The 17941-nt window shown below is 46.8% G+C and overlaps 1 protein-coding gene across 1 annotated transcript in view; it reads left to right on the forward strand.

Moving 5' to 3' along the window:
- The window catches only part of LOC139049059 (mannan-binding lectin serine protease 1-like), a 59512-nt gene that overhangs the window by 19297 nt on the left and 22274 nt on the right, over positions 1-17941 (forward strand). Inside the window, exons 3-4 of the mRNA XM_070524233.1 lie at positions 15812-15977; positions 17420-17601. Of these exons, the coding sequence (XP_070380334.1) occupies positions 15812-15977; positions 17420-17601 (348 nt within the window). The remainder of the gene's footprint in view (positions 1-15811; positions 15978-17419; positions 17602-17941) is intronic.

The raw sequence follows: 17941 nt of genomic DNA on the forward strand, positions 1-17941 counted from the left end.
TACTACGCTTTTCACGGCTGAGCTGTGCAAGTTATTTAATGTCACCTTTACGAATCTGCAATATATGCCATGTTCTGTCGTTTGAATGTACAGTATCACATCTCTGTAGACACTGTCGTTGCGGACATTGCTTGTTCTGAAAAGTTGGTGAGGGCTCTCAAGCAGTCGTTGAGACGGCTGTTTTCGTTTTCAACCCCAGTTTCTACTGCAAAAAAAGAGAAAGAAATTCAAATAAGCTGATTGAAAATTTGTCTAATCTTTATGCTTGTTGCTTTACACATTCTTGCGGCATAATTTATTACGCTTTATCTTTCTAAATGTTCGAGAAATTATATTTATATAATCGCATGAGAGCAGTAAGTCTTTTGCGCACGCGGATGATTACGTATCGTTTGCTCTTATGACACAATAATTTGTTCAAGATCAATTTACAAAAGTAACGAAGTCGTCTGAAGCCAGGATGTCCAACTTTGGGTAAACTGATGTAATATTGCTATCACTCCCTCACTGGCTCCCCCGTCATAGTTTCAGCTCTCGTAAGGACACTGGCACCCGCATCTGCATATCGTAAAATTTTTCTCAGACACTCCGTGCTGCGAATTATACTACGGATGGTTCGCTCGCTAATCAAATTTGGCTCGCGCCGATTGGCAAGACACCTTGAGAAAGAAAACAGTTCCCAGAGGACCTTGTAAAGTCGACAAGCCTGCGACAGGAGTAAAGTTAGAAGAGTTGACTGTTGGGCTAGTTGGTCGTCCATATTTGAAGTAGTAGCTTAGCGCAAATAAAACCACGAACACAAGGCGCTTGTCTTTGTCTGTCTTCCTTGAGTCCGTGGTTTCATTTGCGCTAAGCTACTACTTCAAATACGGAGTAAAGTTATACGCGCCTGCGTCTGCACAAACTGGATCACTTTTTTTTTTTTTTGCCCGGCTACCTCTACGCGGTCGGTGTTCGTAGGTGAAGCATGATGACGCACGCGAGAGGCACCCAGCCTCTCCGCGAGCGTGGCGCGTGTTTTGCCTTGAGAGCGGCGTTTGTTTGCGGGTGGAACGTGGCTTTGACGGCGGCGTCGCGGCACCCGCCAACTGTTTTCTCCTACGCCGAGCGACCTCTCCCTCTCAACTCCTTCGCCTACGCTCCACTTTACGTGCATGGGTGGCGGAGAGCAATACGCGAAATTTGTTACCGTCACCCCCCCCCCCCCCCCCCCGTAGCATTTTTGACACGTGACCTCAGGGACGGATTCGTGGTAGCCTCAAGAAGGGCCGCCTCAAAAAAAAAAAAAAAGAGCGAAGGTAGTCAGGAACTCACCGCGTGCACAAGTTTGTCAGCTCAAAAGTATACCGACGTGTAACTAAAGAAGGGAGTTACGTGAACAGTAAGCAAAACATTGAAGCCTTCGTTTATGTTTGTGTGTGTGTGTGTGGGAGAGAGAGAGAGAAAGAGAGAGAGAAAGAGAGAGAAAGAGATAGATAGATAGATAGATAGATAGATAGATAGATAGATAGATAGATAGATAGATAGATAGATAGAGAGAGAGAGAGAGAGAGAGAGAGAGAGAGAGAGAGAGAGAGAGAGAGAGAGAGAGAGAGAGAGAGAGAGAGAGAGAGAGAGGCTAGCCACCGTAAGTACCGGCTGGCTACCCTGTGCGGGGGGGGGGGGAGGGTCAATTAAAGGAACGCGACATCTGTTGGCCGACGATGCGGATGTTTTCTACGGGTCACAAGCGCACTTCATTACGAAATCAATCTCGATGTCTCTAAAGCAGAATCGAAGGAACACTTACGCAAGTCTCTTCTTTGTTTCGATATATATATATATATATATATATATATATATATATATATATATATATATATATATATATATATATATATATAAAGCTTGTGCATGCGTTTTGTTTTACAGGCACTTTGGCTTGCCTCCATTTCTGTCTCGTTAACTCGTTTGCATATTCTGTTTACTTTGCGTTTTAGATTGCGCCATCATGGGACTGATTGTGTCACCCCTCCTTAGCCGTTGTGTTGCCCGTAAAAAACATGGCGCAAGAAAACTACGTATTGCTCTCTCTCTCTCTTATTTTTTTAGAGTGCAACGCTGTAAGCGGGGCTCAAGAGGACAAGCGTTCTCCTTTAAGAAATCACGTTTCTAAGGAAGTCTCCGGTACTCAGAAGTATACGGTACTGCACTCTCCATGTAGAGTACACTATTACAGGCGGGTACTATCTTAAGATAGCACTGTGTTGCAGTTCTTGCATAATAGTACTGAGCCCCGCTTGCTGGCAGTGCCGAACAAGATCGAATGATGCATTCTTCAGGATAATGAATGATGCATTCTTCAGGATAAATTACAATGCCATCGTATTGAGAAGCCTAGCGTTGTCTGCGAAGCTGCACAAGCCTGTGACGAAATCGTAGACACAAGCACCGAAGAAAACAGCAACACCGAAAGCGCACTACGCGTAAGGTTTTCGTCGGTTTTATCTTCTATGGCGCGTAAAAACTATTAGGCGACCGTAATCCAACCGTTTGGCGTACGCTAACACAGTGCTACGGTTAATTTTCCTTCGTAGCAAAGAAACTTAGGAGCCGCTATAAAGTCGCTTCGCTTATTACACACAGCATGACGAGCACCTCAAATGAGAAACGCAGACGTAACAGCAGCGGCCACACAATATAAGGCAAGCCCGAAGCTTTAAGCTTCGGGGAGGTGCCTGCAAGCACGGACGTGTTATGTGATAGTGAAGGAATACTGGATGCGTAGATGCGAGCGTCAGCGGCGGTGGCGACACCTGGTAATTCGACGCTTAACGAGGGCGCGCTTAACTTCTTTTCCAATGAGCGGTTGTAGTATATTCTCCTCATCCGCTGGCTCAAAAGTGTCGGTCGCGACGTAGCCACAGTTAAGCCATGTACGATGTATTTGGTACGCAATACATGAACACGTTCGTGATATATGACGAAAGCGCTGCTCGTGTGTACCTTGCAAAAAAGAAAAAAAAAAGGCATATCGCAATGCGGGAGTGCTTATAGTATGCTATGATCGATCGCAGCGCCGCCGTTGTGGCGCTGCGGATTAGTTCGCGGATTAGTACGCGGATTAGTACAAGGATTAGTGCGCGAATTACTACACGGATTAGTACGTGTATTAGTACGCGGATTAGTTGGCGGATTAGTACACGAATTAGAATTTGGCCGTAAACTCGTGGCTTCAAAAGGCTTCGCGGCTTTGCAGACTGATATCTTTCAACACAGGATTTCGTTATAAATGCCACAAGTCGCAGTGGCTATGCAGGTGCACACCTTACGCATTGCCCTTTGGGTTGAGAAATATTGAATCGCTTCAAAATGTGGGCCAATCACGGCGGATGAAGCACTGTGAGCGAAGCCACAAGACCGTCTGGAACCACAGACACACAGATCAGGCAAATCCGTGTACTAACCGTGAACCAGAACCGTGTACCAGCGCCAGAGTTACCTCCAGCAATTTTAGTGTAGGAAACTCCATGCGCATCGCAGCGCCTTCATTCCGCGCTCTAGACAGCTGTTACCGGGGCTGTAAGTCACTGCTTTGCAATCGCTCGCAAATGACAATTCACTCGCAATTCGCAATTTTTCTTTGCAATTTTTTTCGCGTGGATTCTGGATTGACAGCTGCAGCCAGTGCGTACATACCGCGTCAAAGTAGCGCTCCGCCGTCGTGCCTGTCGACGTGCACGGTGGTATCGCGCTCGTGCAAGGACGAATGCAAATGAGGTGCATATAGCCCTTTACCGGCTGTCAAAAAACCCAGCGAGGTGCGCTCGCTTTTTCGTTTGCCCTTATGCATACGCACACACGCTCGTGCGCATCAAAGCGCAGTCATGAGTCACGCCAGGACCTGACACGAAGCGCATCCGACAGTCGCATCTGCACAGCGTTGCGAAAGCACTGATTCTGCAGACGCCGCGAAGATGCATACCGTGAAAACCGGGCGTTTCGGCGAACACATTCGAAAATGAAAGCAAAGAATCGCCGTATCAAATGGCGCAATTCTAGTCCATGAGCTGGTCTATTCAACAGAGGCTGACATTAGTTGCGCAAGAAATTGAAATGCATAATCAACTAATTAAAAAAATAATTCACTTATTAAGTTTTTAACTAATCACCTTATGGAACATATTGCAATTTACGAGTTCTAGCGGGTGAGACTGCAAGGCATATCGACTTGAAAAATAATTGTGTGGATGACGGCATTTACGAGATATGCGCCGTCAGACTTGCGGTAAAAATGCCATGTGGTTCCACTTACTTCCTTATTAGAACTTCGTTTCGTGCGTTGAAGCGCAAAAGTAGGCGGAACGCCAATGTGTTTCTCCGCGCAAAGTTCGGGAATTAATAGCTCGAAACTGGTGTCATCCGGAGAATTCGTTACATGTGGATCCGGCTTGTGAATTTCCCGGCTAGAATTTGTAAATTGCAATATGTGCCACAAGGTAACGAGATAAAGACTTAATTAGTGATTTTTTGTTAATTAGTCGACAATGCATTTCAATTCTTTTGTGCAAGTGATATGTCCGCCTCTTCGAGTAGACTAGCTAATGGATTAGAATTCATGCAATTAAAAAAAATTGAATTGTATAAGTGTTCGCAGAAACACGTGGTATGTCATGCGAGAACAGCGGGAAATAGCTGGGTTCGACTCTCTCTGACCGCCGCGAATGGGATACGAAATGCGTCGTAATTTATTAGGTAGACCCCTTCGGGCGCAGGTTGTATAGGGGTAACGCGACTATATACGCAATATTGATGTTGTAAGACCCCTCCGGGCGCAGGTTGTATAGGGGTAACGCGACTATATACGCAATATTGATGTTCTAACACTGTCGTTGTACCGTTCTTCGTCTTTACTTTTTCGGGTTACCTTTCGGCCCTGGAGAAAGAAAGAGAGGCTCTGTAAAGAACGCTGTAGAGTTTTTTTTCCTGGTAGCACACGTAGACCACGTGTCACTCCTGTGTAGGAACAGTTAGAAATGATAACGATCAGTGCACTTCATGCACGTATACACAAAACACGCCTCAGTGCGAAGCATACAAACTAAACAAACCATCTCATCGAAGCCACCATCCTTTCTCAGGTAGCTTAAGATTTCCGTTGTTGTGTAGGGGTAGGGCGCACAACGACTAAGGGGCGTACGGCGAATTCGTGAACTAAATCCGTGTCGTCGCAAGGTGTTGTGAGGGCTAGCGATGCGCTTGTGGCGATTGCTAGATAACCGGTGGGACATTAGAGTTACAGAACGGGCGCCAAGGTAAGGGAGGCGCAGTCGAGGACGGCAGAAAATTAGGCGGGGCGATGAAATTAGGAAATTTGCAGGCGCAACTTGGAATCGGCTAGCGGAAGACAGGGGTAATTGCAGATCGCTGGGGAGAGGGCTTCGTCCTGGGGCAGCGGACATAAGGATAGCCTGCCGATGATGACGATGAATAGGTAGATAGCTCTATTTATTTCTACCTCATTCTGCCAGGTCAAATAGAACTAATACATGGCACCGAGGAGGAAGACGAAGGCAATGCGCATGCGCAACGTCTTTAAGGAGGGTACACACTATACACATGATACATCTACGGGTTATCTTGTGACCTGCCTATTCGTATAACTGTAACGTTAACGTGTCCGAAATTAAACAGTTGTTCGTTCGCGCTCCTGCCTGTGGACGGTACTGTTTTTCTTCTGTCCCCAATGCAGGGAGCGATAAGAAAGTAGAGAGAGAGAGAGAGAGAGAGAGAGAGAGAGAGAGAGAGAGAGAGAGCCCTTCAATGAAAGGCAGAGATTTTAGCCGGCGTATACACCAGAACACCGTGAATTCAAAGGGCGCCGCCATATTGATGAGTGCCGGTCTCGCCATCTATCCCAAGCGCCGCGAAGTAGCAGGCCTGGGCTGCCACGCCGGGAGATGCAACCCGTCGCGAAAGCGAAACTTGGGCTTTTTAGCTGGGCGGAAGGCGTGTTTCGCGTTTTTTCTAACCTGTCATTTTCGCTGTCTGGATTCAATCAAACTTCAAGACCTCATGCAAGTCCGCAACGGCCACACTGAGTGGTGTGCAGACTGCAGAAGCGAATACATCGGGTAGGTACGCTATTACGTTTGTACAAACCGCGCGCTATATGCTAGAACACGTGTGAGCTTTTTGGCACGTAACCTGTGAAGGAATTTACAGCACTGTGTTGGTGCCATATATTATTAAAGCACGCAGAACACTGTCATCTGCAGTTTCAGTTTGGTCTTGTTTGTCATGGTCTCTACTGGGTTGGCCGCGTTTGGCAACCAACTGGCGAGGTCGTTTGACTGCCTGGTTAGCAGACGCCTGCCCTTCACCACCTGCACATTGAAAACAAAATAGATGTTATAGTAAGAAGGGTTGTAGTTCTATCCCATGCCATCACTGTTGCGAAGATATAAAGTCCTCTCAAAGTGAAATAGAAAATACACCAGGCCAATTGTATCGTGCAACCATTTAAGAGTACAACATTCAGAACAAAAGCCTACAGCACTCGAACAAGCAGCATATGATGCTAAACCTGCACTCATTGGAAAATGAGGTACTACAGTAGTTATAATGTTCAACTACATGTGCAGTCAAAGCCCGTATAACAGGGCGAGCATGACAGATGCAGGTGTTGTACAGTTGCACAAATTATGACAGGGCACGTAAAATTACCATCCCTACTTAAAGCTGCATCATCAGGACCCCTTTGGTACAAGACAACAACCGCACCTGCATTCCAAGAAATTAGCCCCACCAACTGCAGCTACCTGGTATCAGACCTGTTTCGCTTGTGCGAGGCCATCGGATTGTTGGCGCTCCCTTAGAAAAGAAAACAGTAAAAAAAAAAACTAGTCAGAACGATCAAAATTTTGTTACAAAATACAAGAATAATTAAGCACCTTATTTTCCTCGCCATATGAACGGAAATATTTTGCGCTTTGCCCCGCATAACAGCCCGCACGCAGTTGAAAGCTCGGGAGGCTCAAATGAATTCGTTACGAATGACACCTGCAACACCAGCTCGTAAAGGTAGGTGCGCTGCAAGAACACCTTCGGCGACGAGTAGTCGTCGTTTACGTTTTTGTGGACGCATGCTACGTGACGAGCAGACTTCGGTTTACTTTCATTAGCAATAACGCTCACCAGCAAGGCCTACAACTTGTCGTTCACGCTTAATGGTCATTCCGTGCACCAGCTGCAAGTATCGCTAACAGCAAACTCAACTGTTCCGCTTAACCGTCGGGAGCTCTGCCTGAATGAAAACACGAAAAGGCTTGCCTTTTTGTTATAGCCAAGGCGAAGCACCGGCGCGGGATTCTGCTCTGTAGGCTTGTTGCCCAGAAAGTGCTCGGAGAAAACCTGCGTGTTACACGTATTACGTTTGTAGGGCGCAAAGTTGAACGTGGCACCAAAATATACACAGATCGAATACTCACTCGTGCATTTTCACTGGGTTGGTAGTTCTTGCTATTCACTGCAGCTATCCACCGGTGGCGCAGCTTGGCATTCTTCGTTGCGGATGGAAATCGGCGCAGGATGAAAACACCGCACCGGCACGATTCCCTACGTGTGTTGTGCTCTTCGCAAACAGCGCTAAGCAACCTGCTCCTTTTCCGCTGGTTGTTTTGGCATCCAAACACGACGCAATGATGCCCAGATGACTTCTTCTACTTTGGATCCGTGTGAACAGGCACATTTCCGAACTTTGGAGCCCTAGAGCTGGCGCTTGCCATGTCTACTGGTCGCCGGCGAACACACTTTGGCAGCCCAGTACAAAACGGCGCCGGTCGACCGGGCAACCCGGGTGCGAGAGTATGCGTTCGGTTAGTCTGGGCGCGAGACTAGCGTGTTCTGGTCTATAGACATCGCTGACATGCTACTCTGCGTGGAGAAAGTAAAGAACGTTCAAACGAGAAGATACAGTCACGTGAGCGTTCGCAGAAGTCCGCTGTTCCTCAGCGCTCGCCGAGCTACGGTAGCTTGTCCCATAAACTTTCCCTCTTGGGTGGTCGGGCGCGGTGGTCACATTCGGGAGGCCTCACAGCAGCGAATCAGATTGCGGGAGAACAGAGGGTACGCTCTGTTTTGGCCCCACCGACTCGAGAGTTTGGAAAGAGTACACGTAACTTGGCGGTCACGAAGGTCACGCGGAATCCGCCAGTAAGCCAGCCACGATGCCAGCTTTTCTGAACCCGACTTCGAGATGCAATATCTGCGATTCGGCAATCGTGTCAAGGCTGAGTCACCTCGCAGAACGAAGGTCGCTTGCAGGGTAAATGTACGAGTATACGTATACCTGGTGTTTTTTTTTTTCTAATGCAGAAAACTTAAAAATAAACCGATAAAATCGATCTAGGCTCAGGACGTTTTCGCAGCTAGGCGAAAGAGGCTATAGACGGACGTTAGCTGCATGAAAAATTTCTTCGATAATTGGACTGATTACGTGAGGTGTGCTAATTAACTTCTTTATTATTCACTTTAGGGCCCAGGCTCAGAATTGCGAAATCGAAGCACAGAAGTTTAGACGTCGGGTCTACGTAGGGGAAATCGTGTGACCCACCCATCTGGGAAATCCGAATACCGTAAGGATAAAAGAAAATTGAGTTCGAAATCTGCGAGAAGCCCTCGACCTGAATTTTTTTTTCTGTATCTAATGATTACTTCTGAAGTTGCTTTTATTTTTTCTTGTTTATACAAACCTTAGTACTGCATCACGGGTTACCTTATTGAATTTATCATTGCTTTCTCTCGCGTCTTCATTTATATATTTGATGTCGTAATAACCGTCATCTTTCTTGGTCTGTTCCCACATGGGTTCGTGTCAAGCAATCGACGTCGTCATTTCGTAGAACCGCATAGGTGCTTCTTCACGAGTGAAAATGTATAGTCTGGCTTTGCTGCCCGCTTGCACGAGGAGGAACTGCGTTGCATCAAAAGCAGGAAATGCATAGGGAGGCCGGAAAAGGAAAATGGCGAGGGTGAGACGCAGGTATCATCCAAACGCGCTTTCGGATGTGGTCAAGCTGTAGGAGCTGGGGGAAACATGTGTGTGTGTGGGGGGGGGGGGGGCGAAGGGCTGCAGGCATTGGCAGCGGGAAAGAACACGCACGATTGTAAGAAGAGAGCAAGCTCGCCGATCAAGACGGTGACTGGATTTGTAAAACGGGTTTGGTTACGAGCGGTCAAGAGCAGGTTTGGAATTGTGGTGCCTCCCCCCCCCCCTCTCAAAGACGTGACGGTAAAAGAAAACCAAAGCGGGATATTCATTTGCATATGACCGTCGACCTATCGAGCGTCGCAATGGTTCGCAATCGTATGCGATGGGGCTGCACGTGCAACGCGTGGTTCGTCGGACTCGGGACTGCTCGCTTCGATGTACGGCGTGACTCTCGTATTCGACCGACGGAACCTTGTCGTTTTGATTACGGCAATGAGACGCAATGACTTAAACTTTATAACGTTCAAGATACTGGAAGACGACAGTTTAAGGCAGCAAAGCGGGCTTACAGCTCCTGATATTGTAGGTGGTGTTAGTAGAAGGGGGAACGAGGCCTACCCGAGAAAGCGTAAAGAACTAACACACTACACGAACGGATGAGAGGGACAGTTGTAGACGTTGGCTCGTTGACGATAGGTTCACTAAGCCACTATTATGCAATTTCTGCATGAAGAGGGCCTCCGTGCTTTTTGCTCAAACAAATACATATGCCCGAAGGTAAGCTACAGAAAAAAAAATAGAAGAAGGAAGAAGGGAACTTTTTGCAGGTCATGTGAGATGCACAGAACAGATCAACTGGTCGTCATTTAGAATAATACAACGGGAATCACGGGAATGGAAGCGAAGTTGAGGACGGCAGGGTATTAATATAAGTTATGATGAGATCAGGAAAGTTATAGGCCTAAGATGAATAATACAACAATATAATAACAATAATACAATAGAATAATACAACGGGAATCATGGGAATGCAGGCGCAGTTGAGAACAGCAGGGTATTGATATAAGGTATGATGAGATCAGGAAAGTTATGGGCCAAAGATGGAGCGAGATGATACAAGATAGAGGTTACAGTAGGATGTCTGCTGAAGCGGAGGTAAAACATTTGGAGGGCGCTTGAGATTCGCCTTTAAGAGTGGGACGTGATGGGACACAAAGATCCCCGACTGCTTCTCACGCTTCCCGGTAACTGCAGCTGATGTAACCGTAATGTTCAGAGGGAGGACGTTGGCGGCGAACGCTATGCACGAAGGCGAGCTTTCTGGTAGAAACGCGGCCTCTTGCGTGGACCGATCTCTCGTAGGTAGTGCGCAGCCGCGCCAGAAAAAAAAAAAAGCGCCGTGTTCAGGTTTCTTTTATTCTTTCGCACTCTTTTTATTTCAGTCTGAGAAGATTTAACATAAAAGGCATGCACAGCTGTCTGTGCTTTGTTTCACGACAGTTGTTTGTGGGCTGTCATTCTCAAAATTCCGAAGAATAACTTTGTGAAGCATCTAAGACAAGGTATGGGCAACTTTGGAGATAGAATGGTGTGGCAATATAATCCGCATATAGCACATGTCATATAGCAAGGCGTGACGCATTAATATATATATATATATATATATATATATATATATATATATATATATATATATATATATATATATATATATATATCTATATATATATACAAGCAGTAATGATGAAGAAGAGGCCAGAGGTGTAAAGACAACGATTAGGGGCTAGCACGGGCTGTTTCCTATTGGCCAAGTCCAGCGTATTCACTTGTACATATACTTGCATATGACTTCAGGTCTGCGTCTTCCCACGTAGCACATTTGGTGGAGGTGGACGTAACAATATTAACAATAAAACGTACGTGCTGCTTGGCACGGTTACTTAAGAGCTCGTTTTCAGACTACTGTGACCAAGAGAGTGACCAGTGAAGTGGGAAGAAAAGTACTTTATGTTCGAAGAGTGAGTCAGCAAAAAATAATAGCCATAACTTGCTCCTCGTTCAGAGCCAGTGTCCACACCTCGGCCTGCAGCTTGCCGGCTCGATTAAATCGATGACGTTCTAGGTTTCAATCAGGCACGGCGTACTGACTGCACTGCGGAGTGGAGGGCTCCGGTTAAGTTTTCAAGCGACTTTGTACAGTAAAGGACACAGAAATTCAAGTAGACGTGGCTGTATGTTGAACACGTGACCTTGTAACTTGACTACCCCCAATTTTTCTCTCAGGAGTTCTAATTACAGGGTACGCTAACGCGAAATACAGAAACAGACACGAACACAAAACCCACACGGACTAACTAGCTCTCCCTTGCTCTGACCGAATTCTTTGGATATATTTCGTGCAATCATTTAAATATACTACCCTCTCTTCTTTGAACGTAAGATATAAAATAGTGTCCCGCCCAACTTTGTTTTCTATATCTGCATACTTTATATGGTTTACTACTTTCAATCAATCAATCAATCAATCAATCAATCAATCAATCAATCAATCAATCAATCAATCAATCAATCAATCAATCAATCAATCAATCAATCAATCAATCAATTCATTTCCGCAATGATACACAGGCGAAACGAGGTGGCCTGCAGAAAAAAACTTCTTTTTTTCACAGATTGCCAGGCCTCGGCCCTACCCTCAATGAAAGGTATAGCCAACCACACATTTGCTGCTGCCATTCTGGCTGTCTTTAATATAAGCTCCGTTCTCTTATCTTTCGACGCAGTACCAGCGAACAGAAAAAAAGTACAGTCTGCTAGATAACCTCGTTTTCTCAACGCCCGCAGACGTGCTCACCTGACATTCGCAGACTGCTGTGCACGTGACTGCGTCACCTTTGGAAGCCTAATTCTAGCATATCGCATCGGGGGAACCCGTCGCAATTTGTCGCTCTCGCCCTACAAGCCACGATCCCAATCAGCGAGCTGACGCGCGGGAGAGAATGGCACAACATTCATCGATGCGTCTCGCTCGATTGCGCAACGAGCTCGAGGCACTGGAAAGCATGTAAACAGCATCGACAAAGTCTTATAAAACACAAGGAAAATTAATGGCGGCGGAAAGACGGCGACCTTCCTTTCTTTCTTTCTTCCTTTCTTTCTTCCTTTCTTTTTCTCTTTCTTTCTTTCTTTCTTTCTTTCTTTCTTTCTTTCTTTCTTTCTTTCTTTCTTTCTTTCTTTCTTTGCGGTTAAAGTTAAGTGAAGAGTATCGGTGTCGAAATCACGTTCCTAGCAGCCCCGCCAAGCTCGATCTTCGCGCTCGCCGGGTTGTTGCCACTCAAGTCTCCTGGAAGGCGCAAAAAAAAAAAAAAAACATGAAGGAAGTTACGAAGCGAGATGACGAGGCCTCGTCGTGAAACGAGGCTGCAACAGCGACGGCCATTTGCGAAACGATGGTGCGTGTGTGAAAAAAAAAAAGGCGAGTGCGATAAAGTGCGTGTGAGTGGACTTAACAGGTAATATGCACGGTATAGGAGTTAGAAGGCATGACCCACGCGTGGTTAGAACGAGCGTAGTCCCAAGATGGGCCGCGAATACCATCACGGCGGAAGAATTTCGGCAGCCAGGGAACTTCCAGAAGTGAGTAACGGCCTGAGTGGGAATGCGGCTTCTGTAGGGGGGCGAGGAACGCTAATCGTAATGGCATGCTTGGTACGTGTGAAAACAAAACGGGTCGAACATGGCGCGCGACGGAAAACATTTTTTTTTCTGTTGCGTTATTGCCAAGACCCCTATCAATTCCCCCCGGATGTGCATAGCGATATTCTGACGAGCCTGTTTTCTACGCGTATGAGCGATTCGATTAAAGAAAAGCGTGAATTGAGCTCACTGGTTTAAAGTGCTTTAGAGGGGCATATTCAACTCAATGCCTGAATCGTTATTAGGGAAGACTTACAGGTTATCATGCTACATCCGAGAGGCTGCATCCGATGGCGAAACGGTGCCCTAAAATTTGGGAGATTATTCATCGACATTCACATGAACTTGGTCACCGGCATGGTCACCAATCAACTATTACTATTTCGTGATTCAGTGATGCATGCCTACCAAACGCCCACGACTTTGATCTTGACTCTACCTACCTATGTTCTAGAACACCTTGTTGTCTTGAGCAAGTGTATTGCATGCTCGCGATACGCCATCAATACACATATGCCTCTACAACGTCGGCCATAAGCTGTTGGTATCACCTCAGTAAGGCAACAGCCCAATGACCACAGTTCGAAGGCCAAAGCACATGATTAAACATCACACTCATTGAAGACAAGTTCTCCTTTGGCGACCTTTATGGGATCTAAATATGTGGCCACTTTCGTCTCGTGAAATTAGACTGTCTGAGGCCTTTCAGCGCAAGTAGGCTAACTAAAGAAGGCATTAAAATGAAACTTGGAACGAAAAAGACCGTGACCTTGACCTTGACCTGCCGACTAGGAGTAGTGATACGCCACTTTTGCCGGGATTGTAGTGCGACAACGAAAAAAGAAGAGCTTGTACCGGTCGAAACGTATGTTAAACTGATTATCAAGACCAGTTGGCAATGACTCAGTATAATAACGACAGTGCGATGCGAACAAGGACAAGACAGAAAATGAGACAAGCGTGTACGTTTGCTGTGTTCACTTGACAGATCTATGCCCGCAGGATCACCTGCCGCATGCTCGCAGGAAAACGCCAAAAAGAAAAAGAAAACGCATTGAAGAACACGTGACCGATAATAACACATGGCTTCTCGCCACATGTCATCCCGATGCTCAGATCCAAACCTATCACACCGAAGCGACTGAAGAAGCTCGAATAGTTTACCCGACATTTGACAAGATTACATATTACGAAGTCACGTAGCTCCGCGAAAATAAACGACGTTGACAAAGCGGTATCATTCATGGCGATTTATGGTGAATGGCGATGGCCATAAGCCTGGTAATCCCTATTTTTCCCTCGATCAACAAGAATGAAACATCATTTTCGTCCCCGTGCCATCAAGGCGTCGATGTCTCAAAGTGTGTATCTGCGTGAACGATGAAAATAAACAAAACTGTACGCATTGCATGTAATTGTACATATTCGCTTCACATCGATTCCAACACGTGCGTTGGGTGCGTAAACTCTTTTTCTTACATTCATTTCTGGACTGTCTACGAGCTAAAGTTGTTAACACGTACGTTTATATTTGGCCCAATTCATGACCATGGAATTCCGAGCGGGTTGTTTGTGATAAACCTATTGACAATTACAACTGCGAACGGGATCAAGGCTAGATATGCATTCTCTCCTATATTGCTTTATAGTGCTCTAGAAAACGCCTGCAAACTTTCCACATGTTCAGATATTTGTTTTGAGGGAAACGTGAGTCTTTTTGACATAAAGAGTGAAGGGCCATACCGGCATTCGATGGGTTTACGCAGCTGTGAAGGTTTTCTCTTGCAGTAGGGCGTCAGTGGCCGGGGCAGAATGCAACGCTGGTGGCAGATTGCAGCACAACAAGCTCTAGTTAACACTCACACCGAAAGCATGCCGACGTGTTACGGTCTGCAACGCTCAGGGCCTTCTGTTACCACGGTGCTTCACCTTTCGCGGCAAAATCTAGGGTATTCAATGACGTACGGCTAGACGAGGGTTCTGAAACAGGCCGCTGTAAGCGAATACATACTTTATGGCAGTGTAGCAGTGCGTCTGACATTATGGAACTTTAATTAAATTAATTCAATTATGGGGTTTTACGTGCCGAAACCACTTTCCGATTATGAGGCACGCCGTTTTGGGGGACTCCAGAAATTTCATCCACCTGGGGTTCTTTAACGTGCACCTAAATCTAAGTACACGGGTGTTTTCGCATTTCGCCCCCATCGAAATGCGGCCGCCGTGGCCGGGATTCGATCCCGCGACCTTGTGCTCAGCAGCCCAACACCATAGCCACTGAGCAACCACGCGGGTCATTTTGGAACAGGCAACTGTAAGATAATCCATAGTCTAGCAGTGTAGCAGTGCGTCTGACAAGGTTCCTGGCTTCGACGTCATTTTCTCAGCGTCAGTGCATAATTTTTTCGAGCCGGGTGCCACCCACGCGTTGCTTTGTTAATCCTTAATTACGATTATGCTTGTGACGATGATGTAGCTGCCATTGATGAAATCGATACGCGATCAAGAGTTCTGTTGAGAGAAAAAAATTGGGTAGGGATTGACTTGAAGTTCCTAGTATTATTCCAGAATACCTGTTCCAGCTTACAAAATAGCCTCTAAGGAAGGTGTGCTACACATCGCAGGCAGGCACATTTTTCTCATTCTTAAGGACACCCTGCGTTTCGAACGCGTCCTAGACAGTCCGCCACCTTGCACGTGCAAAATGTGAAGCTCGCAAATTGTCATCCTTATGCACGCGGTTTGCAACCTCTGGGGAAATTGCGTGCGTATTTTTATCGCTTTCTGTCTTTGTTTTGCGTAAGTTATAAGCGGCCCGCTGTCAGCGTCAACAGTGAACGCTCGCGAGAATAAACGCGCGAGTGTTACAAGGCTGAATAAAAAATTGGAGGACGCTTAAGCTTCGCCTTCAAGAGTCGCGTTCCCCTCTTGAAGATGAGCGTTCGTCTCCGTCTCACACTCCGGAGACCCTGGTTCGATTCCCACCCAGCCCGTCTTGCAAGTTGTTTTTATTCATGAAGTGCCTCACGGGATTTATCGCTCACGGCCAACGCCGCCGACTACACCGGCTTTTCTGCGACACGAGCTCCTTAACGCTGTCGCGTTAAAAGGTTTAATGCTCTCCTTTTTCTTAACGACTCGCAGATTGCGGGGGCAACCTGACGGCGCTCTCGCGGCCCGCCCGTCTCTACAACCCGGGCTACCCGAAGGCGTATGAGTCCAACCAGCTCTGCCGCTGGGTCATCACCGCCGACGGAGACATCACGCTGAAGTTCGTCAACGTTGAGATTGAAGATTCGCCGGGATGCGAGTACGTATACGTCGTGCGCTGTTTAGCAGGACGAAGCAGCTGAGCGCGCAACTCACTATTGAAGTCAGGCTGTCTGCTCGTCGGGTGTCGAACTTTGAAGCGATTGCACGGATTGGACTTCCGCCAGGCCGGAGGCATAACACTGATTGCCAGTGATGATTTATCCCGTACTACGGGCCTACTTGGTACTTGGTAAAGTGTATAACAGTGGAGCATTCTTTGCCGAATTCTGACTGATGAAAGAATCAGAAAGAATAAGTCTAAACTTTCAATTCTTACACTGGTATTTGTGCAGAAGTCAAGTAATTAGAGAGACAGAAAACTTTATAAAGCCAAAAGAGAATGAAACCAAGAAACGCCCAGATAATTTTTTTTGGTTTGAATCGGAGTGCAGAAATCAATTGTAAAGGAAAAGGGAAGCGGAAGTAGACGAATAGATAACTTGCCACCTTTAGGACCCACATATATGCCATTACGCGTGCGATGCTCTTAACCAGTAGAACCAAAGGAGGTGGCCGTCCTCCCGTCCACTTTGTAATTTCTTAACGTGGACTACATCTGGCCCTGGGAGTGTTAGCAAGTGCCACTCATGGCCATGGCGGTGGAGCTGGTGGTTGTAACTAACAATGATTGAGAAGCACGGCTCTCCTTCTCGTTAACATAAAACGCGGTTATTGGTATGAACAATGAACATCCAGCATCCCTTCTCGTATTTGAAAGCATGCCCTCCGACAAAAAAAAAAAATAAAGCGGGGGGGGGGGGACTTTATATGTAATATAGCATAGTTCGCTCCATTCAACAAAGCCGAACAGAAGGCTATGGTGTGGGCCGTAGGCTTCTGTTCTACGGCCCACACCATAGCCCACACCACTCCGTGGTGTGGGCTGTGGTGTGGGCTGTAGATCCGTAGACGGGTCCGGTGGGTAGCTTGAATTGAGCTCCACCTTCAACAGGCAGTGCTGTCTTGATGAGCGCAGTCTGTCACAGCGCCACCAGAATTTGCGGTAGGTCTGCGAGAGCAGCCGGGCGAGGGAAGAAAAGACGAGCCAAGCCGAAGACTGGCTGGGGGTCGGGAACCCATAGACAAGTTGGAGTTGATGTCTATGCAGCACCCCCGCGAGTAAATCCTTCTTAGCACCTAGCGGCGGGAGAGACCACGTGTTCTTAACAGACAACAATGACAGTGCACAAATGAAGGCGCGACACAGAACTGTCCTCACACCCTGTATAAAGGGAGTGTTATTTGAAATAGCCATACAAACGTAAACGTACCAGCAAGCGGCAGGAAAGTGGCCAACAATGAATAATACAGTAATTAAGAGGAGTATAACACTTTCTTTGTTTGGTTTCATTGTAATGGTCACAAACGCTGCATTTGCTCTCGCAACACTGTACACCGATTATGTTAAGGTTGGCGCACTAAAGGTTTCTTCTGGTACAGGTACGACAACATCGACGTGCTCATCGGGCCCAGGCAGGTCCCCATGGGCAAGATGTGCGGCACCATCACGAACCGTACCATCGCCACCAACTCCACGTCGGTCACGGTGGTCTTCAAATCGGACGAGTCGTACGAGGAAAAGGGGTTCTTCCTGGAGTTCTCCGCGGACACTGGGGTCGCGGGTAAGTTTGGACCATCCATAATAACCATGCTACGGGATTACTGGTGAGAAACCACTTGTTGGGCCGGCTGCCGCCCTTGAAGAACATTCATGTTACGAGTGGCACAAATAACAAAAACGGATTCGAAGAGAGAGAGAAAGAGGACAACTGCTTTCTTTTGTTTGCCTCCTGATGTCTGTTTTCATTTCTGCAGCTCGAAGCATCAATATTCATTAACTTCGATCTATTGACTAGCGCAACATCTGGATGGCGACTACAGGTGCTCCACATAAATGCAACCGTTGCTTAGATATATTCGCACGATAAGGGCTCCCATGTGGCCAGAATAGTTCCGAACAGA

This window comes from Dermacentor albipictus, chromosome 8 (genome assembly GCF_038994185.2).
Source record: "Dermacentor albipictus isolate Rhodes 1998 colony chromosome 8, USDA_Dalb.pri_finalv2, whole genome shotgun sequence".
NCBI lineage: Eukaryota > Metazoa > Arthropoda > Arachnida > Ixodida > Ixodidae > Dermacentor > Dermacentor albipictus.